At 48.9% G+C, this 24354-nt stretch overlaps 4 protein-coding genes across 4 annotated transcripts in view; 2 read left to right on the top strand and 2 right to left on the bottom strand.

The window, feature by feature from the left end:
• Positions 1-4779, top strand: part of aifm5 (apoptosis inducing factor mitochondria associated 5) — a gene marked incomplete at both ends in the record, with an annotated part of 10662 nt that extends 5883 nt beyond the window's left edge. The window contains 12 exons of the mRNA XM_084450277.1: positions 445-531; positions 934-1025; positions 1157-1287; positions 1637-1752; positions 2547-2618; positions 2766-2829; positions 2967-3043; positions 3330-3447; positions 3605-3703; positions 3914-3989; positions 4124-4228; positions 4746-4779. Of these exons, the coding sequence (XP_084306403.1) occupies positions 445-531; positions 934-1025; positions 1157-1287; positions 1637-1752; positions 2547-2618; positions 2766-2829; positions 2967-3043; positions 3330-3447; positions 3605-3703; positions 3914-3989; positions 4124-4228; positions 4746-4779 (1071 nt within the window). The remainder of the gene's footprint in view (positions 1-444; positions 532-933; positions 1026-1156; positions 1288-1636; positions 1753-2546; positions 2619-2765; positions 2830-2966; positions 3044-3329; positions 3448-3604; positions 3704-3913; positions 3990-4123; positions 4229-4745) is intronic.
• A 3332-nt stretch (positions 4780-8111) lies between these two features.
• On the bottom strand, positions 8112-9180 carry liat1 (ligand of ATE1). Its single transcript, XM_084449606.1, has 2 exons — positions 8864-9180; positions 8112-8506 (listed from the first exon to the last, which is right to left on the bottom strand). The coding sequence occupies exons 1-2, from the start codon at positions 9027-9029 to the stop codon at positions 8136-8138; spliced, it is 537 nt and encodes a 178-aa protein (XP_084305732.1). The 5' UTR covers positions 9030-9180; the 3' UTR covers positions 8112-8135.
• Positions 9181-12744: 3564 nt separating this feature from the next.
• Positions 12745-16822, bottom strand: fbxo40.1 (F-box protein 40, tandem duplicate 1; the record flags this gene model as incomplete). The annotated part of the gene is made up of 7 exons (XM_084450276.1): positions 12745-12969; positions 13163-13499; positions 13709-13840; positions 14519-14805; positions 14940-15515; positions 15634-16134; positions 16769-16822. The coding sequence occupies 7 exons, from the start codon at positions 16820-16822 to the stop codon at positions 12745-12747; spliced, it is 2112 nt and encodes a 703-aa protein (XP_084306402.1).
• On the top strand, positions 16821-22993 carry LOC311318842 (F-box only protein 40-like; the record flags this gene model as incomplete). The annotated part of the gene is made up of 10 exons (XM_084450275.1): positions 16821-16845; positions 17456-17496; positions 19352-19895; positions 20202-20390; positions 20517-20767; positions 21013-21195; positions 21575-21816; positions 21924-22055; positions 22248-22581; positions 22790-22993. The coding sequence occupies 10 exons, from the start codon at positions 16821-16823 to the stop codon at positions 22991-22993; spliced, it is 2145 nt and encodes a 714-aa protein (XP_084306401.1).
• Between the last annotated feature and the right edge of the window lie 1361 nt (positions 22994-24354).

Below are 24354 nucleotides of genomic sequence, written 5' to 3'. Positions count from 1 at the left end.
TTCCATGTATTTCCAAACGCGAAAACAACGGCAGTGACAAACAATCAGAGTCTGGTAATGATGAGTTTGTAACCCCGATAGTGTATTCAGCCTGTTATTTTGACTATTTGGGTTCTTGAAGTGGTGTTTTTACAGTGAACTTTTAACATTGAAGTCAACGGGCACTTCTGCATCCGCACCCCCAATTACGTCAGACTGATCAATATGGCAGCTGAAGTGAATAAGGCGAATTACAAGTCCCATGTACCTGTACCTTTCTATTCTATTCTTCACACACACACACACACACACACACACACACACACACACACACACACACACACACACACACACACACACACACATTCTCTCTCTCTCTCTCTCTCTCTCTCTCACACACACACACACACACACATACCTGTACACACACACACATACACACACTCTCTCTCTCTCTCTCTCCAGGTAATGAACGTCCAGAGTGACAGTATTATCCTGAGGAGGATGGAGTTCTTTCATCAGTATGACATTGAGGTGTGGCTCAGAAAAGAGGTGGGCATTTCCTCTGTCTACTGGATCTATATCCTGTTACTATGACATATCAACCCTGTTAGATATCTTCTGTCTACTGGATCCACATTTGTTACTATGACTGATCAACCCTGTTAGATATCCTCTGTCTACTGGATCTATATCCTGTTACTATGACTGATAAACCCTGTTAGATACCCTAAAGATTCCTGTCTACTGGTTCTATATCCTGATACTATGACTAATCAACCTGTTAGATATTCTCTGTCTACTGGATTTACATCCTGTTATATATGACTGATCAGCCCTGTTAAATATCTTCTGTCTACTGGATCTGTATCCTGTTCCTATGACTGATCAGCCCTGTTAGATATCCTAAATAAGGTGACATTATTATTGTTACATATTTTGTTGCCATGGCAGGCGTTATCATTGGATACAGAGAAGAAGACAGTAACATTTGATGACGGGTCTGTCCAGAGCTACGACCAGCTCCTCATCTCCACAGGCTGCAGGTGCGTGCACACACACACACACACACACACACACAAAACACACACACATGTACACATACCGCATGCACGCACCCACACTCGCACACACACGCTTGGCGGAGCTCTGTACATAGTATGTCGGGGTCCTGCAGAGCGAAAGGTCTGGACTGCGCAGGCGAGGACCTGGAGAACGTGAGGCTTCTGGAGACACCAGAGGACGCCAGGCAGATCCACGCTTCCTGTATGGGTGTCAGCATTGTCGTCGTGGGCACCTCCTTCATTGGTATGTGCAAGGGTTTGGTTGCAAAACAAGATAAAACATTCACATTTGCATTTTATTATCAGAAATGATTGCTAATAGGTACCTTTATAGGCTTATATAACTTCTAGGGTATGTATGAAATATTTCTGTCATCAGATTTTACAATTATACATTTTGTTAAAATGCAATAAATAAATAAATAAAAAAAAATAAAAATGGATAAATCTCATTTTGCAACCAAACTCTTACTAGACTTTTCATATCTAGTTGTTGTTCGTTCACACCCGATAAAAAATACATTGTAATCCTTCTTATTTTACTAGTTTAACTCCTAGTTGTTTGTGTGTGCGCCTGTGTACGTGTTGTGCAGGCATGGAGGTGGCCTCCTATATGATAGACAAGGCCTCCAGCATCACGGTGGTTGGCAGCAGCGAGGTGCCCTACCAGAGGACCCTGGGGCCAGAGATCGGGAAGGTCAGCCTCAAGGTGAGGGAACGGAGGAGATGGGCCCCTCTTAGAATAGAATAGAAAGTTTTTTTTGCCACGTGTAACAAGTATAGGTACAGGTACATTGGAATTCTTGTAATTGCTTGTCCTTACAGTATCTTATCAGTGCTAATCAGTTCCTCATTCCAGTGGTCTGTCCAATCAGTCTATCAGTATCATCCTCATCTACTTATCCCATCCGATCATATGTCTGTGTCCATGATGTAGTCAGTGCAATTAAATAAAGTTCAAGTATACAGATGTACATAGTGTTCAGTTGTCCGAGTGTTGTCAGGTGTTGCCCGACTTTGGGGCATCATGTACTGTAAACAGCTATCATCAATGTTTCTGTAGCATGCAAAGTTTTGTATGGGTTTGGATTGCTAGCTCCAGGCCCACCCTTCCACCATTTCAGGCTTCTGGTGTTGTGGAGTTGGTCTGTTAGTCCCCTCCCCTGACTTCTTGTCTTCCAGGTAGTGCATTACAGTCTCATACTACATGAGGCCAGACAGGCTTTGGAACGTGTATAAGCTATCTCGGCATGTCAAGCCCAAACAACTCCTGCCTTCTGCTGTGTATTGAAAGCTATGACCGAGGCAAACATTTCATACCGGCAGCGTGAGACAGCAGCCCGGTTCAAATCAGAGCCCAGCCCAGCCAGCCCATCCCACGCTTTAGCAAAGATAGGAATCTGCTTTATTTTCACAGAAAAACCCAGAAAACAGAATGTTTGGATACTGACATGTGGCTCTTTTGTCCTCTCGCCCCTCCTCCCTCTGTCTGTGTCTTGGCAGATGTTGTCGGAGAGGAATGTGATGTTCTATATGAACGACAGCGCGACAGAGGTCCGTGGAGAGAACGGCAAGGTATAGCAGATGACCTGTGTCTGTTTCAGTGCAGTATCAAAAGTCTCCAGATATCTGTTACTGTGTAACGTGCTGTACTTTGGTAGGATTTTGCTGCCATGCTGTGCAGAGCTGCATGTGTTTGTTTGTTTGTTTGTGTGTTTGAAGGTGAAAGAGGTGGTACTGAAGAGTGGGGCCGTCATCCCAGCAGATGTTCTGATCGTGGGAATCGGTGTGTACTCGTCATAGTCGCCATGTGATTAGATTACACAGCTCTAGTGAGCAAAGCCAATTTACAGTCAACTTTTTTTTCTTGTCATTTGTTAATATTACATCACTCTTCATGATCCTCCTGCTCCACCACCTCAGGCGTCCTCAATAATTCAGAGTTCCTGCAGGGCAGCACCATCACCATGGACAAAAAAGGTTCCGTCATAGTGGATAAGGTGAAGACCCCTGGACCACTAGCTAGGTCCCTCTGTCTGTGGTTGTAGCGTCTGTTGCCTGTGCTGGCATGCCTCTGTCTTTGTAGAGAAAGAGTACTGTAGGCAGGCACCCAAACCTGAGGATGATACAGCAGAGAAATAAATTGTTGGACAGGTATAAGCAATGTGCTGGATGAATCGCTGCCATATTGCTTACACCTGCCCAAACCCACGTAGATCTCCAAAGGTGCATTGGTGGGGGTCAGGCTTGGTTTGGGGGTGTAAATGGTTGTTGTTTCTGCTGCAGTACATGCAGACCAACATCCCTGGGGTGTTCTGCGCTGGCGACCTGGCCACCTTTCCTCTGGCCATGGCCAAAGACAAGCGGGTCACCACCGGACACTGGCAGATGGCACAAGCACATGGTAACAACCTCCCTGTCACTCATTAAGACAGACAGACAGACAGACAGACAGACAGAGATAGAGATGGATAGAGATGTTGTATCCCACCAAGGATGAGGGGAATGAATATGGCGTTACCACAACACTGTCTTCCCTTTCTGAAATGTGATTGGTGCAGGGAGGGTCGCAGCCCTGAACATGCTGAACAAACACACAGAGCTGAACTCTGTCCCCTACTACTGGACCGTCCTACTGGGGAAGACCATCAGATATGCTGGTACACACACACACACACACACACACATACACACACACACACAAACATACACAAACATACACACACAACACATGAAAAATGTGACTGAAAATTATGGAAATGATGTGTGTGTGTGTGTGTGTGTGTGTGTGTGTGTGTGTGTGTGTGTGTGTGTGTGTGTGTGTGTGTGTGTGTGTGTGTGTGTGTGTGTGTGTGTGTGTGTTTGCACAGGTTATGGGGAAGGATACACTGAGTTAGTAGTGAAAGGAAAGTTGGAGGACTTGAAGTTCCTGGCACTTTACATCAAGTGAGTCAACCACAAACGTTATTGCCATTAGACCTACTTAACCATGAATCATGTGGGTTTCTTGGTTGATCTGTTTCATCAGCGGAGGATCTGCACAGCGGCTGCACATGTATTAAGAGCTTCTCTGCCCCCAGGGATGACGAGGTCGTAGCTGCAGCCAGTTTGAACTATGACCCCGCGGTGTCTGCGGTCGCCGAGAGGCTGGCAGCAGGAAAGACAATCACAAAGAAGGAAGCTCAGTACGTGAGCCTTGTATCCCTCTCCTCCTCTGGTGTCTCTCCATCCATCCATCCCACCCCACATGTTCACACTTCTCTCCATCCATCCATCCCTCCACCCCTCCTCAAATATTCACACTTCTCTCCATCCATCCATCCATCCACCCCTCCTCAAATATTCACACTTCTCTCCATCCATCCATCCATCCATCCATCCATCCATCCATCCATCCATCCATCCATCCATCCCTCCTCAAATATTCACACTTCTCTCAATCCATCCATCCCTCCACCCCTCCTCAAATATTCACACTCCTCTCCATCCATCCATCCATCCCTCCTCAAATATTCACACTTATCTCCATCCATCCATCCATCCATCCATCCCTCCTCAAATATTCACACTTCTCTGCATCCATCCATCTATTCTCACATATTCATACTCACCTCTCATTTCTGTAGGTAGATTTGCAGACGTAGAGACAGACAGACACTAACAGTCGGACGCCTGGTTCCTCTCTGCCTCTTCCTGTAACAGATCAGATGACCTCAGCTGGCTGAAGCTGACTTGACCATCCCTCCACGTCTTCAGTTCATCTCTGAAATGCACTTCCAATGTCCTCCCTCTGCCACGCCCAGACACCCCTACTCACACCCTCCTCTTAACCCCATCTCACTGTCCTCATCCCCACATCATCCCTCTCTTACTGTCCTCTCCACCCCCACCCCCCCTCATCCCTCTCGTACTCTCCACCCCCCACCCCTCCTCATCCCTCTTTCACTGTCTTTACCACTTGGGATCAAAGATTTTGTGAAGCAGAACCTCGGTGGAAGTGACCTGCATATCTGAAGAGGATTACATTTCTTATGACGTCTGGAGTCCAGTAGGACAAGACGGATTGTTTCTACAGTAACAGTCCTCTAATACAATTATATATTTATACTGAATACAGTATTTATAAATCCATGCGTGCTTTTGAGAGCGGGACCCTTCTCTGCCACTTTATTGAGTTGAGTTGGGTTGGAGGGGACGTAAACCACACATAGCCTACCTCAGACGCACACAGCTTTGGGGGCGGGGTTAATTCTATTGGATTATGTTTTTTTGAATTTTACTTTCTGAACCTTGTCCATGTCCTCGAGTTCATGTGAAAGATCTCTTACGTCAGAGTAGGATGATCACAGCTAAATGACAGTATTTCTTCTGTTGATGTGAGAGTGCCATTAGTCCACTTTTGATCATAGTTTGGGGTACGTGTAAACAATTGCTTGGGAGGGCAACGGCCAATCGTGAGCGATGGAAAGACGTGCGATCTTAATGGCCATTGGTGGCTATGCAGGTGGAGGGGAGGGGATTAGTTGAACAGAGGATGAGGGGTCAGGTCTTTTAGGCAGGGGCGCTGAATTAGGCAATGGCAACAAAACAAAGCTCTGGTGAATACTGAGCTTGGACAAACAGCACTCACAGCAACAACACCAAACCTTTACAAAAGAACTGCTGTTTCTCTCTCTACCTCCCTCTTTCTATGTCCCTCTTTCCACCCATCCACTACTGACTTCCGTCACCCCTCTCCATGGCCTTTCACCTCTCTCTTTCTCTCTCTCTCTCTCTTTTTCTTCTCGCTTCACCACACAACTTCCTCTACTCTTCCATCCTGTCACTGTTACAACCTGTACTCCTCCCCTCTCTGCTACTCCCCCAACACCTGCATCCCTATCCACCCCCCCACCCCACTATCCACCCCCCCACCTCACTATCCACCCCCCCACCCCACTATCCACCCGCCCACCTCACTATCCACCCACCCTCACACCTGCATCCCTATCCACCCTCCCACCCCACTATCCACCCCCCCACCTCACTATCCACCCCCCGACCCCACTATCCACCCGCCCACCTCACTATCTAATTAAAATGGGGCCCCCTCACACCTGCACCCGTTTACCCACCCATCCCACTATCCACCCGCCCCACCCCACACCTGCATCCCTATCATAGAATAGAATAGAACGTTTATTTGCCATGTGTAACAGGTACATTGGAATTCTTGTAATCGCTTGTCCCTACAATATCGTATCATTGCTCATCAGTTCCTCATTCCAGTCCTAGGTACTCAGCTAGACATTTTAAGGTTCCCAAACTGACAATTTACTATACTACTATACTAAGGGTAGCACAACACAACAACAAATAAAACCCTACACTAACAATCTCCCCTGGCAGACTGAAGCAATTAGTACAGCAAGCCATAAAGTAATACAGCAGCAATAACCTACAGTACGACCAGCACCAGATGGCGCATGGGGGGGCAGTGGGTTGCAAACATATCCAGCAAAGTAAAAGCATAGCAGCATAACATGTAGGCCGAAGTATGAATCAGTGTGTGTGTGTCAATGAATGGGCTTAATTCGCCGCCATATTAGGTCGCAGCCTATGAGCTTGACATAGCACACCTGAGGTCGATTGCCGTCTGGCGCGTGAATGCTGCTGCATTGAGTTTACTGTCTGAACCAACGACGCTTGCTTGGCTCCGTTACCACGCGGTCATCACTCCCCTTTCTCTGACTCATCCAGGGATCAGGTGCTCCTCCTAGCCATGTGCTGCTGAGCCAGTGTTTCTGAACAACTCTGTTTGAGGTCAGCAAATCCAAGAGAACCGAGTAATTGAGGATCATAGATCAGAAACAGAGTATCTCTGTTTGAAATGCATGATAATCAAATATTTTTGTCTTTGATGACATTTTCTTTTTTTGTCAGAGAATACAAATTGATACTGGAAAAATAATCTTTGAATTGAAAAAAGTTATCAGAGTATGAGGATAAAATGAAAAGGAAATATTCTGAAACATAAAAAATAAAAATACTAGCTGCCTGTCAGTGAGGACTCATGTTGGACTGTGTATGGGCAGATCTGCCGAACGTACTGTTACAGCTGCTCTCCTTCTGTTTGTACTGACCGTGAGAATAAAGTACATCTTTGACATGGCAGAATGTAGAGTTACGAAATACTGTATTTTCTAAGTTCACACGGGTAACATTCAACACTAGGCTACATGATATCAAGAGAAAACCTCAATGGTCTTCATCAATTTCTTGCTATGACATTTTTTCAGATCCATTCAGGCTAACATTTGTGACGTCCCAGAGGAACGCGCTTCCTCACATGGAGCTATTAATGACATCTTATCACAACTCTTACAACTTTCTGAGAAGACTCAATAATTCAGGAGGACCACTTAATCTGTCCAAATCCATTAACATTTAAAGAAGCCTTCAGTGGTACAATGCAATTGACAGTGTACAGCTGTCAAGTTGTAAGGTAACTATAGCAGCCACATCCCTGTCCAGGGTCCGCACAACCTGAATGTACAGAGCCTCAATTTGCAGAAGCTTTGGACCCACGTGGCTGTGTGTGAGGTTGTATTGTGCAGCTGACAGGGATTTGGACACATATGGCTGTGTGCATGTGTGTATGAGGCTGCATTGTGTAGCTGATAGGTTAACTGTTTTCCACTCAGGATAAATTACTCCAGGTGATTTAAATCGAACAAGTACACAGTGACGCCTTAATTGTCCCCCACCCCATTGATGCATGTCGTCAGCCGTCAGGTTGACAGACCTCCCCCAACCCCCCGATTTCATTGGGTTGGGGGCAATTAAGTGGGCAGGAAGTCACTGTGGAGAATTCAATTAGGTAAGCGCCTCCTTGAGAATATTTCAGAAAGTGAACAGCAGTTGGTCATATATCACACCCACTCACACAAATAATCCTTGTTTCTTAATATCATTTATTCACTAAATTAATAAGAAAATGAGAAAGCTATAACATAACGGATCCCAGTCCTGACAGATTCTCTTCTGTGATGAGTCGATCTGTCCAATGGGGTTACATTTTTGCCATCCATCCATGCATGCAGGCAAGTGATTCTATTGGTCCAGCACAGGCAATTTTGCTCTTGCTAACAACGCCTGTCTGTGGACAAGGTAGCGCTGTCGTCGGTTGGCCCTGTACACCTCCATCCTCTTCTCCTCGGCCAGGGGGTCCTCCAGCACGCCTTCCCACCTGAGGCTCTCCCTCGCCTGGGCACTGAGCTCCACCACGGCCCCCTGAGGTGGGGCTCCACCAGAGGGGCGCTCGTCCGTCACCAATGCGTCTTCGGGCTTCTTGCTCCTCTTGCTGCCGCTCTCCCCGCGCCTTTCGCGACCTTTGACCTTGGCCAGTTGGCCTCCGGACCCCCGAGGTGGGCGTGGCAGGGGTGGCATGGCATCATGGGCTAGGCCTGCTGGGTGAGGTTTCTCTGGGGCAGAATAACAGCACCGTGGGTTACATTACTAATGACACCCCACGAGGTACAGAGCTGCCTGGGGAGCATATGGTTAATGACACTGCAGCCTGTCTGTACTCCAGTGACCTCGGCTCATCCCCACAAAACATTATCTGCATTCAACAAATGATCATCGGCTTGTGTTACTTAGCCTGGATCATCATTGGGATCCACATTTATTTTGGTTTGATCCCACTTCCGTTGGTTTGAAGCCAAGCCACAGCCACGAATAAACACAAACACACACGCAGACACATCTACACACACACACACACACACACACACACACACACACACACGGGTCCTCTAGTAGCCTAGGCTAGACGTCACCTGTATCATCCGAGTTTTGTGGAGTACTTGAATGCCCTCTTTTCTTAGATCCATTCGTCTGTTTGCTTTTCTCTTTCTTCTTCTTCTTCTTTTCTTTGGTCTCATGATTCCCGGGGAGCAACAGTAGTTTACAGTCTTTGTCCACCGAGGAAATCCCCTCTCGCATTGTTGTCACTAGCCTAGTGCGCAGCCTCGACGCTGCACGTTGAATGATCAATAACTTAAAAAACTTCACTCACGTAAAAAACCTCACTTTATCAGAGAAATATATCGGATGGAAAGTGCGCCCTATCACACAAAGGGCGGTAGGTAAGGTAATTCATACGCAATCTGATTTCCAAACACACAACACCGGCCGCAGTCCACCTGACACTCTCCGACTGGCTAAACGCGCGTTCAGAGCCAAAGTGCCAAAAGGACAGCGACGCGTCTCCATGGAAACAGGAGAACTCCCACTCCTACCAGAACAACGTGACGTCAGCATGACGTCCGTTTTGACGGACACGTCCCCTTTGGAGCAAGTGTAGTTGTTGTAAGTAAGAGGAGGTTGGTAATTGTTGCTGTGTTGTGTCCTGACTACTACACACCATCAACATTAAAACACGCACACACACATTCGGTTGGCTTCGATTTTATGGCTTCAGGCTATTCAGAATGAGGAATCCGAGGGAAACCTATGGGACCCCAGAAGGCAGTCTATGAAAAATCTATCTATCTATCTATCTATCTATCTATCTATCTATCTATCTATCTATCTATCTATCTATCTATCTATCTATCTATCTATCTATCTATCTATCTATCTATCTATCTATCTATCTATCTATCTATCTATCTATCTGTCTATCTATCTCAACTGATTCAACGCATTCTGTCTATCTCTTTATCTACCTATCTCAGAATCTATCAATCAATCAAATATCAGAGTCTGCTGCCCAGAGCCCCAGAGTCTCCGCTGCCCAGCATCCCTACTGAGGCCTAGCCTTGGCCGACACCCAGCCTCCAGGGCTGTCCTCTCCTGACCCTGTATCGGATCCTGCTGGTAGGGGAACCTGACCCTGTAGATAGCCTACCCCTGTTCTTGTAGCTGTTCTGTTAGCTGTAGCTATCCCCGAGCCTGTCCTAGTCCCTATCCCCTTAGCCATACAGGTGTGTAGCTGTCCCCTACCCTGTCCCCCAGTCCCTGACTCCTGCCCTGTCCCAGACCCTGCCCCTAACCATGAGGCTGTCCCTGGCCTCAAACCCTGTTGATGTCCATCCTCCTTCTGAGCCCAGCTGACGACCTGCCGCTCTTCAATCTGATCCCGGCCATAGATATGATCCGGCAGCTCAGCAGCCAGCTTGCGACCCTTATCACGTGATCTCACATGCTGTTTACTTAGAGATCACGTGATCAGGGTCGCGAAGCCAGGCTAGTGGATATCAGTGGATACGTGCTATTTAAGTGCAAAAAAGTTATTTTTACAAAAGGTGGGGTGCTGCAACTCAGTCACCTCAGAGAAAAGGATTTCCTCGTTCGAAAACTCTATTCACTTCGGTAAGTAACTAAATAATATAACCTGTAGATACGATACTGCAGACCGAGTGACAAAAGTCAATGGTGCAATGAATGGTTCCTGGCAGGGCGGTATACCGGGGTATAGCCCCAAATAGTACAGTATACTGCCCTGGACCAGGGCTAGTCTAACCCCTGACAGGCTTCCAGTTTTAGAGAGGATTTCAAGAATCTGCTAATTACATTTAAGGCAAGGCACCGTCTTGCTCCTGAGTATATTAGTGATATTATAACTGCGTACATATCAGATAGGCCTACAGCAATAAATCTCTTGTCTGTTCCAGAGTCTAGACTGAAATCCAAAGGTGTCTGAGCTTTTTCAGTAAAGCAACTAGACTCTGGAACTAATCTTCCTTTAGAAATTAGAACAGCTAAAACTATCTTCTTTCTAATCTCTATTCAAAAACATCACAGATTTTTGGTTACGTTTACACAAATACGTTTTTGTTTTAAGACATAACTTTTGCTGTTACGGCCTAGCATCCACACCACTACAGCAGATACTTTTGTAAACTCTCTAACCCAGGTTTAGTTTGGATACTCCGGATTGCGTTGTAATGTGAACGGGCGGAAACGTTGACATACTGACTTTTTAAAACGTACACGCCTTGACTACCAGTGGTTAGTTCAAAACAAGCCCTAGCTAATCCACAGACTAGTAATAGAAATGGGCCCTTTGTATTTGTGTGTGTGTACCTTGTTTGTCCTCTAACCCATTAATATATCAACCCTCCCCTTACCTTAGTGACCATTCTCTATGTGGGCTTCGCTGTTGTCTCTCTGCTGGAGGAGGTCAACTCTACACACACATACCAGCCCCCACGCCTGGCAGGGCTCAGAGACCCCGCTGGCACCGGGGCGATGCCACGCTCGCCCTCCCCCACAGCATACCACATCACCAGCCAGCTGAACCTAGGCATGTAGGCTACGTACCAGAGCTGGAGTTAGCCATGTACGGAGCAATCTCAGAATTGGAACGGACCAGAACGGACAGCGGGATACAATGGAAAACATCAGGGTCAAACCTCATCTTAACAAGTACATGGGTGGATTCCCAAACATAGATTGAATTTAGTTTATGTTGAAAGTAATCTGAAGCCTAGCACTAAGGCATGGAAGTTTCCATGGTGTTCATAATCCTGACCTTGGCCTCCGCTGCAGTGTGCTGTGTTCATCGGAGTGTGTACACTGGGCTGGATGACCTGCTGGCTGGCCTGAAGGCATGAAGAGAGAGCATGCCCAGCACGTCCATACCGACTGGGCAGCCTGGCGCTGCATGGGCCTCATCACCACCATGAACCTTTATGAAACAAAAATATATTGCGATATTTTGGAAAATATAATGTAATAATATTAAACAATACATTTCCATATATAGGAAGCTAGTGGTTATATTTTCCAATGTACTCCCATATATGAAAAGCGGCAATTCCTTATGTATTATTATGTATTATATTATTCTGTATACTTCCTCCATATATTTGACATACTAAAATATATTGACAGTTAATATATAGGGGAATATATTTTCTTTGCACAAGGGAGCACTCTGCTGTTGCTCAGAGCTGCTCTCCAGCGCACGCAAGACTGTTGAGATCCAGTAGGGGGAGACCTAGGGCCTGTCAAAGTATTGCAATAGCAAAGTCATTGTATTGGGGAATATGGGGAAACTTAAGAAAGCTCTGACGGGAATAGTGCATTGCTAATATGTGTGAATTATACAATCAGTAATGTGTGTAATCCATGCTGTTTGATATACTGCATGCTGTTTTATGCACACAAAAACTACTTTTCCACTCAATGTATAGCTACTGTAACAGGATGTTGAAGGTTAAAGCACCTAATAATGTCACTCACAGGTACACTCGTGTACAGTGATGTAACGATAAAGAGACTTGACTTTGAGACACTTTAGGTTTTTTCAGTCCAGTGGTATACATAGAAGTAAAAAAACATGGTTTGTAGATAACTCTCAATAAATAATAATAGCAACTTTATTTACTTTAAGCACACAGTTTGGCACAATGGCTGTATAGAATAGATTGTCCCTCTATGGCACGTGATCATGTATGGCATGTATTTGGCCGGGGTCTTCTAGAAATGTGCTGTTAATTTGGTCAATAACTCCAAATGTTATTGACTCTGATCAAGATGTAGCCTACTAAACATCGAAACGTTAGACTATTTGCACCAAAAATAAAAAAGCTAAACTGTCCTATGTACTCCAGTGAGTTCTCCCCTGCTTCTCTGTCCTGCTCCTGAGAGGCACCAGCCCGCCCGACTCCCCTCGTTCCAAATACTGCTCAGATTAGTTTAGGGGGAACCGCTAAATGAGAGTGTTCTTCTTCTTCTGGAACATGTTGACCAAACAGGGGCCCTTGCTGCAGTGCGTGTTCCTGTGTGTGGTGTCTGTGACGGAGGGGAGGAGGAGGCGCTCGGTCCTGGGCTCTGTCTTGTAGTAAGGACACGCCTTCAGGTGCTCCGACATGGACGCCACATCCCGGAATCGCCACGTGTCTACGGTGGAGAACAGGGTACTGAACTGCCACACCTGGCCAGAGAGAGAAGAGGAGGGGGGGGGGTCGTTCCAAGCTTAGAAACAAGCAGCCACACAAACACTTCCATGCACATTTAAGGATTCAAATAAGAGAAGCGTCGATGTACAGTAAACAAAACAAATCCTTAGATAAATAATGACATCAAAAGTGAAGTACTAAAGACATTCTTAACCTACAGTAACTCACCTTTTTCGTGATCCTCCACTTGGCCTCCCCGTGTGAGTAGGTCTTCTTCTCCCAGCGGAGTGTGACCATCCCCCTCTCCTGCAGCAGAGAGGAGCACACCTCCCTCATGAGTCGGGACACCAGGGCCAGCTGGGACAGAGACAGGCTGTCCAGGAAGCTGGCCATGTGACAGAGCACCTCGTAGGGCAGCGCGCTCAGAGAGTCCCCGGCCCTTCCTGGCCTTGCCCACATCCTCCTGGAAGTGGCGACCACCTCTGCTGGGTTCAGGGGGGGTCGTGACCCCTCCCTAGGAGGGTCAGGGATGGTCGGACGCAGGCTAAAGCTGCTCAACTCCTGGCTGGAGGGGACGGAGGTGCACAAAGGAGGTCAGTGGCCTACACTATTACAACAAAAAGTCTTAACTGAACGTTATGTGAGAGGGTGTCAGACTTTGGTCTTTTAAAAGACTTTTCGAAGCCGTCTAGTGTATGGTAGGCATTAATTGGATGTTTTTTGGATTGGAAAAAAAGTGACAAACTGAGTTAGGGTGAGTAGAGTTGTGCTCACTTGTAGGTGACGGTCGCCGGGTGTGTGGAGGGCTGGAACCTTCTCTGGCTGTAGGTGCAGCCCAGGTAGGCCAGCGGACACCTCTGCTCAAACCAGCCACTCACACACGTCTGGATGTCCGCGTGAACATTCCTGAATAAAAAGAATAACACAATAGACATGTCAAAGACATGCAGCACACCTCCTCCAAGCCATGCTATTTCAGGAGGTCGAGCTGCCGGCCGGGGATCTCAAGGTCCCCGGTTCGATCCCAGATCCCGGCATTGTGCCGAAGTGTCCTTGAACAAGACACTGAACCCCCAAAATCATTCACATGTGGCACGGTGGCGCAGTACCTAGTACTGGCGCCTCACAGCAAGAAGGTCTCCGGGCCTTTCTATGCAGAGTTTGCATGTTCTCCCCGTGTTTGCAAGGGTTTCTCCTATAAAGAATCCAATATGAAAAACATGCAGAACAGATCGCTAACGCTGTCTGTCCCTGGTGAAGACGGACAGGAGCACTTGGGTTGTCCCCGTGGTGCATCCCATGCACGCTGCCTACTGTCTGTTCCCGGCTGCCCTAAAATGCATGTGTGTGTATGTGTGTGTGTGTGTGTGTGTTCACTTGTGTCGCCCATGTGCACGCGTGTTAAAGAATGTGCTGCATCACAAATAAAAGATTTATTCTTTTCTTCTACTGCCTCTCTTGAGTTCAAAGATCTGAATACATGGGAAGACTGCTTACACCTATCCATACTTGCAGATCTGTGAATGCAGACGGAGTAGTAGCAGGTGTTAGGGAGCTGAGATGGACCAGGTCGGGGCCAGTTACCTGAAATGCGCGGGGAACTCCCTGCGTTGGAAGGTATGTCCACAGAGGAGGGTGAAGGCGGAGCTGGCCTTGTTATGGCGGTTAGTCACACTCTCCGTCTGCAGCTGGAGGCGGAGCTCCGGGGGCTTGTCCGCCGTGATGTCTGCCAGGGACATCTCACGCCTGAAGGGAGCTGACAGGAAGCTGTAGGTCTGCGTGCCAACGTCCTGTAGCAGGGCGTCGTTGGAGAAGGACTCGGCGATGAGGTGTCCTCTCAGCTCCTTCTCCAGGGAACACAGTAGGGTGGCCTGGGGAGTGTGTAACAATATTTCTAACAACTTTATTTGTAATAAAAGGGGAACAATTTTAACCCCTTACTTCAGTCCCCGGCCAATCAGAACTTGAGTCCTCTTTACAAATGCCGCATTACGATTCCGCTCACCTGCACCTCCTCCCAGTAAGGCATATCGTCCAGCCCCACCTCCAGGTCACTGGTGTCCACGCCTCGGTCCTCCCGCTTGTAGTGGTTGGGATTGCGGATACGCCCCTGCTTGGCCCTGAAGCTAGTGGGGATCTTAAACGTGCGCACCGTGATAATCTTCATCGGCTCCAAGTGTCCGTATGCGTACTTACTCCTCGAGCCCCTGGCCGGGCCGCAAGCAGAGGAGGGACGCGGACCGTCCGGGTGTACGCACGTGTCCGGGTACGCGTGAGGCATCTGTGTCTCCGCCCCCTCTTCAGTCAGAGTGGTCAGGCCTTGCCGTTTGACCCCTGACCCCTGCCCGCCCTTCCCTGGCCCCGCCCCCTGGCCCGCCTGCCTGCAGCCCCCCATCTCCATGCTGAACATGCTCTCCCAGGCGCTGTATTGCTGCAGGAGCTCACGGTCCACGCCCGAGGACCTGGCCAGCGCCTCCCTCTCCTCCTGGGTCAGCTCCCGCTCCTCCCCCTCCCCCCCCCCCCTCCCACTCCACCTTCCCAGGCACCTCTGCTGGGCGAGGGCCCGACCAGGAGCCTTCCCCTGCTGACCCGGAGGCGCTGTCGTTTGCTTCGTCAGGGAAGGAGCCCCCCTGAGCCCCCTCCGCCTCCTTCCGTAGGGCGGCGTTCTTCCTCTTCTCCTCGGCTTTCCGCGCCTCCTCCTCCTCCTCCTCCTCCTCCGCGCCCTCCGTCAGCTCGGGGAAGAGCCTCTTCATCTTCAGAGAGCGGAACAGGCGTTCCTGGTCGCTCAGAGCCATGGCCAGGTCCAGCGCCTCCTCCTCCTCCTCCCCCCGCCCCGCCCTCTCCCTCAGCAGGTTCCCCTGCAGGACAGCGTCCCCCTGGGCGTCCTCCGTCGGCCAGCGGTTCCACTCCATCGAGCAGCTCACCACGCTCGCCGGGCACGCCAGCAAGTGGGCGGACAGGCCGGAGCGGGGCACGCTGAGCGGGCAGCCGTAGGCCGCGTTGAGGCAGGGGACTCTCTCGTTGGGGCAGAGCAGCGAGTGCTCCTCCTCTTTGCACAGGTGGAAGACGGCTCCACACAGCAGGCGGCACGGGACGAGCGCGCAGGACACGGACACCTCCACGGGAGCCCTGCAGCGCCGGCTGAAGCAGCTCTCACAGTGAAGGTGCAGACGCACGCACGAGGCACGGGAACGACGACTCTGAGAGGACAGGAGAGAGGGGGAGAGAGAGATGACAGGAGAGAAGGAGAGAGGGATGACAGGTCGATGGTAGAAAGATATAGTTTGATATGGAAACAGAATTATGACGGATACACGAATGAAAACTAAATTACTGACAGAACCGTTTTCACAGTTTCATTGTCTCATCGCCATCACAACATGTCAGTTTTAACTCACCATATCTGCAGGCCTTTTGACTGTTAGTCATAGAGGTCAGGGAGCGTCCTGTGGGATAATTGGGGAAGATCACGGTTAAACTAGATGGTAAATGAAGGTCTGTGTGTTACATTACGCACAGAGCAGCAAAGGTCGTACCCAGAAGCAGACTCTTGAGGGAGGCTAAGCAGGGTTTTTAATATGAGAAGGCAGGTACAACAAGGACACAGGCAACACGCAGGGTAACACCAAACAATGACAACAAAGGCGATGGCACTGAGGCTAAAATGCTAAATATGGACTCTAACAAGGGACATTAGGTGCAGGTGATTAAACATAACGACACAGGTGCAGACAATCACAGGGGACATACAGTGGAGGTGTAACTGGACAAAACAGAGGCACAGCAGGACGACACACACAAGGGCAGAGGGGAAGGGGACTAGGGCTGGGAGACCTGGGACTGGGGACCTGTACTGGGTAACCTGTGAGAAGGTGCTGTAGTCCACATGGTGCCCTGGAGACACAAGGCAGGTAAAGAACAACATCCACAACAAACACCAGCCCAGTCATGGGATACAGACATGTGGTGATCCCTAAACTTGTGTGTGATCGATCTAGCAGGTCTTTAATGATGTGAATCTAGCACATCTTAACTGGTGGAACCTGAATACAACAATCTGTGCAATTAATGCAGCCGTAAAGCATGCATTTGCATAGTTAGTGTAAGGTACAATGCACTAACACAGTCATTTGAAATGGTTGCAATGTGGGAAAGCTAGGGGGAAACATGAAATATAATCATTAAGTAAAAGTTAAAGGCATCCAGCATAGTTGAAGTACAGTTATCACATTTGTTACTATTCCTCAGTTTGTGTATGCACAATATCATTTGACCAGATGTTGCACCCAAACCTAAACCCAGCACCTAAACACCATTCATAATTTCAGACCATTTGAAGGGAAATCAACCAATCTGATAAGTTGCTCTTACCAGAGTGCAAATGTGTAACGGTTGAGGAATGTTTTTTTTCTCCCGTTCTGTCCTTCACGTCCGGCATGGGAATGTAAGTCTCTGAATCCACACTTCCATGAGTGACCAGGCTGGTTAAATATAGCCACACTGCTGCATTCTGGTCCACAGGACCGAGGGAAGGGGCTCTCTGCCTAGACCAGTGGAGTCAGGTAACAGTTCCAGACCCTCCCCTGCTGAAGCAGGCTGCAACAGGCACCAGAGCAGATTTCAGGCTGTCAGTTTTGTGTTTCCAATCCTCAGAATGGACGGACCATGGGCTCGTGGTCTGTTGAGTGGACTCAGACAGTAGGGAATGCAGGCTACTAGACTCAGACTAATATTGATTTGAATTCTTAAATGGCCACTTGAGGACAATCTCTCTACTTTGGCAAATACTTTCTGGCGATATAAGGTGCTCTGCACCAGGACCCCTTTTGGCCCATACTATACTTTGAAATGATTGATTTGCTATGCTTGAACAGATTACACACAGAACGTTTCATTAAATACTAGGCTATTTTGAAATGATTCATGATGTAGCAGGAAAGGGCACACTTCAAAGGTAGGACATAGAGTATGCCTCAATCTACCACACTTGAAGCGTGCTCTTGTATACTACATCATGAATTATTTCAAATCGTAGTATTTAGTCAAAGATTCCGTGTGTGATCTGTTTAAGTGCCTATACATCAAGGGGAAATTATGTCTGATCCCTCTGATCTAGTCTCTGGTAACCCAAACCATGTTTCCTAACAGGCTGTCTAACATTTGTCAGTAGGGCCAGCTCTAGGTCAGGGGGAGCATGATGGGTATAAAATGTAATGGCAGAAATTTGTAACCTGATGCGCCACACAACCATCTGGGAAGGCTCCATTGAAAATTGTTTCGAAAAGGGCAGGCACTTAGAAAGATGTTGTGTTATGTTATTTTTATTTATAATGCGCCCCCCAACCAACTGTTACATCAGCCCGGGGCGCAGCCCAGGTACAAAGGGAGACAAACAAAAACAAAGGACTGCAAACGAACATAGATGCAGGCAGGTCATTGGATGAACTATCTGTCAATCACCATCTATCATGGACTAACAGTCCCGTCACACGCTGTTGTCATACCTAAGTAGTTCCTGGGAACGCTGAGGTGTGAACTATCCCAGGACGCTGATTGGCCCTAACAAATTCTGATCTGTGGAGAGAAACAGAATGTGAGCTGGCGGGATCAGGATAGTCTCACGAGGCTAAGACATTCGTATAAAAGGAAGCGACACTAATTGAGCAAAACGGATTTAATTGTAACTAACATCATTCCCATTCAATCAATGGCTTGAAATGCTTTTCTTCTAAAAAATGACTTTAACAGCATCTGGTGCCCCATGCGGCCACTAGGCCCCACGCACCGCACCTGGTCTGTGTGTAGGCAGCTCCGGTGCTGCTTCTCTGTCAGCAAAACACACTGGACTATTTATACAGTCACACACACACGCACACATACACTTGGTACAAGTGAAGGAAGACGAGACGAGCAAGGAATATGGCTCCTGCCTTCAAGGAGTCTTGCAGCAGTAGAAACTGTAAGCCTTATGTGTCTAATGATAGCAAATGGTTGTGTTTAGCTGGTATAGTGTATTATTGGTATTTGCATAACTTTACAATGTGATTTTACCTAAATCTTTCCTTCTAATTCTAGAAAATGTTGTTAACAGTTCCCTGAAGAATCAAACCATGGTATGTTTCACTTCACATGTAGCCTACTGTACACTGTTAATATATTGTATAAAGGATGTAATTTCACTGGAATTATGTTCATTTTATTGATGTTATATCTTTTTGGATCACACAGTAACAAATGTTATTTGAGCAACAATCTTTCCCATGACTTTGACCAGCGATCATTCACTGCCTTGCTGTATACTTTCTATCTGTGTGTCAACCACCTACTCTCTGTCGTCATGCACTTAACGGACTTGGTCGGGTTGCATAATCTTTCTCTCTTTTTCTCCATTCCTCCCCCTCTCTCCTGTCCTCTCAGAGTCGTCGTTCCCGTGCCTCGCGCTTGCGTCTGCACCTTCACTGTGAGAGCTGCTTCAGCCGGCGCTGCAGGGCTCCCGTGGAGGTGTCCGTGTCCTGCGCGCTCGTCCCGTGCCGCCTGCTGTGCGGAGCCGTCTTCCACCTGTGCAAAGAGGAGGAGCACTCGCTGCTCTGCCCCAACGAGAGAGTCCCCTGCCTCAACGCGGCCTACGGCTGCCCGCTCAGCGCGCCCCGCTGCCTGTTGGCCGCCCACCTGCACGCGTGTCCTGCTAGCGTGGTGAGCTGCTCTATGGAATGGCTCCGCTGGCCGACGGAGGACGCGGACGCCCAGACGCTGCACGAGAACCTGCTGAGCGAGGAGGAAGGTGGTGGACAGGGGCAGGCGCTGGACCTGACTATAGCCATGAACGACCAGAGACAGCTTTATGCCCGATTAAAAATGAAGCCTCTGTATCCAGAGCTGATGGAGGAAGAGGAAGAGGAGGAAGAAGCTACAGGAGGCCACGCTAACGGAGCGCTCGCACACCAGGCCGACAATGATGGAGGTCAGTTTTACTCTAAGGACAACACGATACCCTTCTCTCTCTCTCTCTCTCTCTCTCTCTCTCTCTCTCTCTCTCTCTCTCTCTCACACACACACACTCACTCTCTCTCTCTCTCTCTCTCTCTCTCTCTCTCTCTCTCTCTCTCTCACAATCAAAAACAGCTAAAGTCAGGTTTTCTGCAGCAGACAAGTTAAAATTAACGTTTCCAAGCTTTCTTCTCACTTCCCTGGTGTATCTCTTCTTCTGACCTCCATCTCTCTCCATCTCTCTCTCTCTCTCTCTCTCTCTCTCCCCTCACACCAATAGCAGGACTTCCATCACCGACGTCGGGGAGGGAAAGTGATAGGGGGGCCGGGCAGCGTGGAGGGGAGGAGAAGGAGGAGGTGCAGCAAGTCACAGGCATCAACAGCGAGAAATACAACCTGTATGAGAGGATGTTTAGCATGGACAGAAGGGCCTGCGACCTCGCCTCCCAAAACACCTCCAAACAGAAGGGTAGCCCTGAGGGGGCAGGGGAGGGGAAAGATGGGGGGGCGGGGTCAGCGGAGAGGGGGGTGAAAGAGGGGAGGGAAGGAAGAGAGAGGAGAGAGGAAAAGGGAAGCTCAGGCCACGAATGGACAGAGACGGGAGGCACCGTGGCCAACAGCGTCTCGTCACCAGACACCAGCAAAGGGGGTCTGGCGCCATGGGACGAAGGGGTGCTGGAGCGTCTGGGCCAGCAGCTCAGCCCCCAAGAGTTCAACATGTACCTGGTGCACCACGGCCGCATGCTGCTCACCTTCGGCCAGATCGAGGCGTGCACGCCACGGGAGAGAGACTTCGTCTACGGAAGCCTGGAGCCCATCCCCGTCCAGACCCTGCACTCATTCAAGGTGCTCTAACAACAACAACAACAACAACAACCAAACAAACATCTTTAATTGGCAAGCAGTGAGAGGCGGCACATCACTCGGTGTAGGCAGCGACACACACACACACACAACGAAATGGCTGGAGCATCCGCCGATTAAACTTCTCTCTGCTCTTAACCCATCCCGACGTTCCCGAGAGGTTAGAGACGGACTAGGATACATCATTCTATTCTTCTGTATTGTATTCTCTCATGGTCTGCTCTCAGGTTCCAGTCAGCTTCCACGCAAAGAGGCGGGCCCACCTATTTGACATGTCGGTGAAGGTCCAGACCAAGGAGATGTACGTAGACACGTCCGACCTGGGGACTGGGAGTGAGGAGGCCTGGAACACCGACGAAGCCACCAACACCCTACTGGGCTACGCTGAGCTGGAGGTCATGGGTCACAAGGTCAGCAAAAAGGTTATATGGAGGAGGGGCTCCACGGTGGCGTAGTGGTCTAAGTATCGGGTTTCGGTGCAGCTGCCCACCGGGGTTCGCTCCCTGGTCTCGCCAGATCCGAGTGTGGTCGGACACCAGAGTGGGGGGCATATTGGGCCCAGTTCGTCGGCTCAGCTCGACTCCGACCCCGTCCGGTGTTGGTGTTGGAGTCACGGTTGAGTCAGGTAGATGAATCCTCCACAGTAACAAGGGACGATTGGACAGTAGGTCGGGTGTGATTAGCTACCAAATTGAGTGAAAATTGGATGAAATCATAAATAAATATATGAAAAACAAACACATGAGAGGATTTGAATGTTAAAGACTTGACTGTTGATGATGGTTTCAGATCAGTGAGACGGTCGGGACAGACGGACTGTACGTGGACACGGGGACGCAGACGCACTCGTTCCCCACGGCGCCGTTCCAGCGGGACACGACTCTGGCCGACGTCACGGCCGGCCGGCCTCTGAAGCTTCACCTCAACTTGCAGACGGAGAGCGTGACCAGCCGCCATAACAGGGCCAGCTCCGCCTTCACCTTCCTCTGCGGACACGCCTTCCTGCGCAGGGAGTTCCCCACGCACTTCAGGTAACTTTATCTAAAGCGTTAAGTCTACCTCAGCAAAGGACCAACTGTTTTTGTATCGGAGGGTGTGCTACACTGCAGCACAAACTAATATTATCATCTACATTAAGGAACGTTCACGCGGACATTCAGACGTGTGTGAGTGGCTGGTTTGAGCAGAGGTGTCCGCTGGCCTACCTGGGCTGCACCTACAGCCAGAGAAGGTTCCAGCCCTCCACACACCCGGCGACCGTCACCTACAAGTGAGCACAACTCTACTCACCCGAACTCAGTTTTTCACTTTTTTCCAATCTAAAAAACATCCAATTAATGCCTACCATAAACTAGAAGATTTCGAAAAGAGTCTGACACCCTCTCACATAACGTTCAGTTAAGACTTTTTGTTGTAATAGTGTAGGCCACTGACCTCCTTTGTGCACCTCCGTCCCCTCCAGCCAGGAGTTGAGCAGCTTTAGCCTGCGTCCGACCATCCCTGACCCTCCTAGGGAGGGGTCACGACCCCCCCTGAACCCAACAGAGGTGGTCGCCACTTCCAGGAGGACGGGGGCAAGGCCAGGAAGGGCCAGGGACTCTCTAAGCGTGCTGCCCTACGAGGTGCTCTGTCACATGGCCAGCTTCCTGGACAGCCTTTCCCTGTCCCAGCTGGCCCTGGTGTCCCGACTCATGAGGGAGGTGTGCTCCTCTCTGCTGCAGGAGAGGGGGATGGTCACACTCCGCTGGGAGAAGAAGACCTACTCACACGGGGAGGCCAAGTGGAAGGCTAGAACGGTAAAACCTCAAGTCTGCACCACAGATATACTGTATATTGGTCCAGTCAGAATACAGTAAATGAACTATAATTTCAGTTTGTCTCCACTGATCTATCCCTTTCCTCTCCTCTACCTCCTCCCCCTCCTCTCACTCCTCTCCCCTCCTTCTCTCCCCTCCCCTCCTTCTCTCCTCTCGTCCTCTCTTCTCCCCTCCTCTCTAATCTCAGGTGTGGGAGTTCAGCCACTTGTTCTCTCCTGTGGAGTCGTGGCATTTTGCAGACGTCTCCTCCATCTCTGCTCACCTGAAGGCGTGTCCCTACTACCAGACCTCCGGTTCGGGGGAGCCCGTGGCCCTGCCCAGCATGGATGACAGCCTGGAGGGCCGCCAGGAGAGACAGAGCCTGGTTGCGCAGTTAATGGGGAACAGATAACTGAGCACAACAGAACATGTCTTGCAACCAAACGTAGCTGTGTGAGTCTAACACCAAACTGCCCTAGTCTTTTAGCAATTCTTGGAGTGAAGCCCCATGATGGGTGTTATACACACATTCATTGTGTACACGCTTTGAGTCCGCGGAATCCCGCACAAACCCAGTCCTAAATATTTATTTTGTTCCTTTCTATATCACCCATTTGTTGTTCTTTGCTTTTGATGCTGTTGCTATTCACTTATATCTTACATTCATATGCTTGGTTTTGTTTTGTAGTATTGAGATGTAGAAAATAAAACCCTTACTTGGAAAATATATTTGTTTCCGGTTCTCTGTGCTTGAATTGCATGGTCACTGTTCACCTAGGTCAAGAAAGCGCTTCTTTAAACTGTGATTGATTTAAAGTTATTATATTATCACTTTTCCTTGTGTTGACAGGGTGGTGCACTGAGGCTATTTAATATAGGTAAATACATATTTACAGATATTGAGAACCCTCTTTAATAAAGGTTGAGTTAAATACTCATAGTATGAGTTAAATACTGCATTGTTAGGCTATAGCTACTGTAGTAGGCTCTTTGAGGTCCAAACTACCCAGTAGTACTGTATACGCTATATGGAGACAGACTCCTACCTTGGAATAGGCCTATCAGAACACGGGAGAGAGGTGAGATGGAGGGAGAATGGGAGCTCAGGTCAGGGGGGAGAGAAAGGGTAGACATGGGAGGAGGAGAGGGAGAAACAGATCTGTGAGGGAGAGAGGGGGTAGATATGGGAGGAGAGGGAGAAACAGATCTGTGAGGGAGAGAGGGGGTAGACATGGGAGGAGAGGGAGAAACAGATCTGTGAGGGAGAGAGGGGGTAGACATGGGAGGAGAGGGAGAAACAGATCTGTGAGGGAGAGAGGGGGTAGACATGGGAGGAGGACAGGGAGAAACAGATCGGTGAGGGAGATAAAAATGAAGGAAGTGGAGAGAGAGATAACAGGAGGGAAGGAGAAGGGGGGGGGCTTTCTCAGACATCCGCTTAAATAAAATTGAATTGTTAAACAACAGAAACATCTTCTGATGCAAAGCTAGGGCACATCATCAGTGATGTTTCCTGAGTGTTTCGGGTCTTTCAAACATCAGACATCCTCACTCAGGCGACCCAGCTGAGGTTGATCAGGCCTCAGCTTGTGCCCTAGCAGCATTCTCCCACGGATCTGCTCTCTTAATCCAGAGCCACCTGGAGGCACTCTCTGCAGCCTCTGTGCTGTTATAGATGGCTCTCCTTCTCTTCTCGCCTGTGATGCCGAGTGCTGTATAAGCTTTACAGAGGGACTGCCCTGCAAAGCCTCTGCACCCAGCCTCCACAGGTAA

Source organism: Borostomias antarcticus (assembly GCF_949987555.1).
Source record: "Borostomias antarcticus genome assembly, chromosome: 15".
Lineage (NCBI taxonomy): Eukaryota > Metazoa > Chordata > Actinopteri > Stomiiformes > Stomiidae > Borostomias > Borostomias antarcticus.
This window is presented reverse-complemented; position numbering and strand designations above follow the sequence as displayed.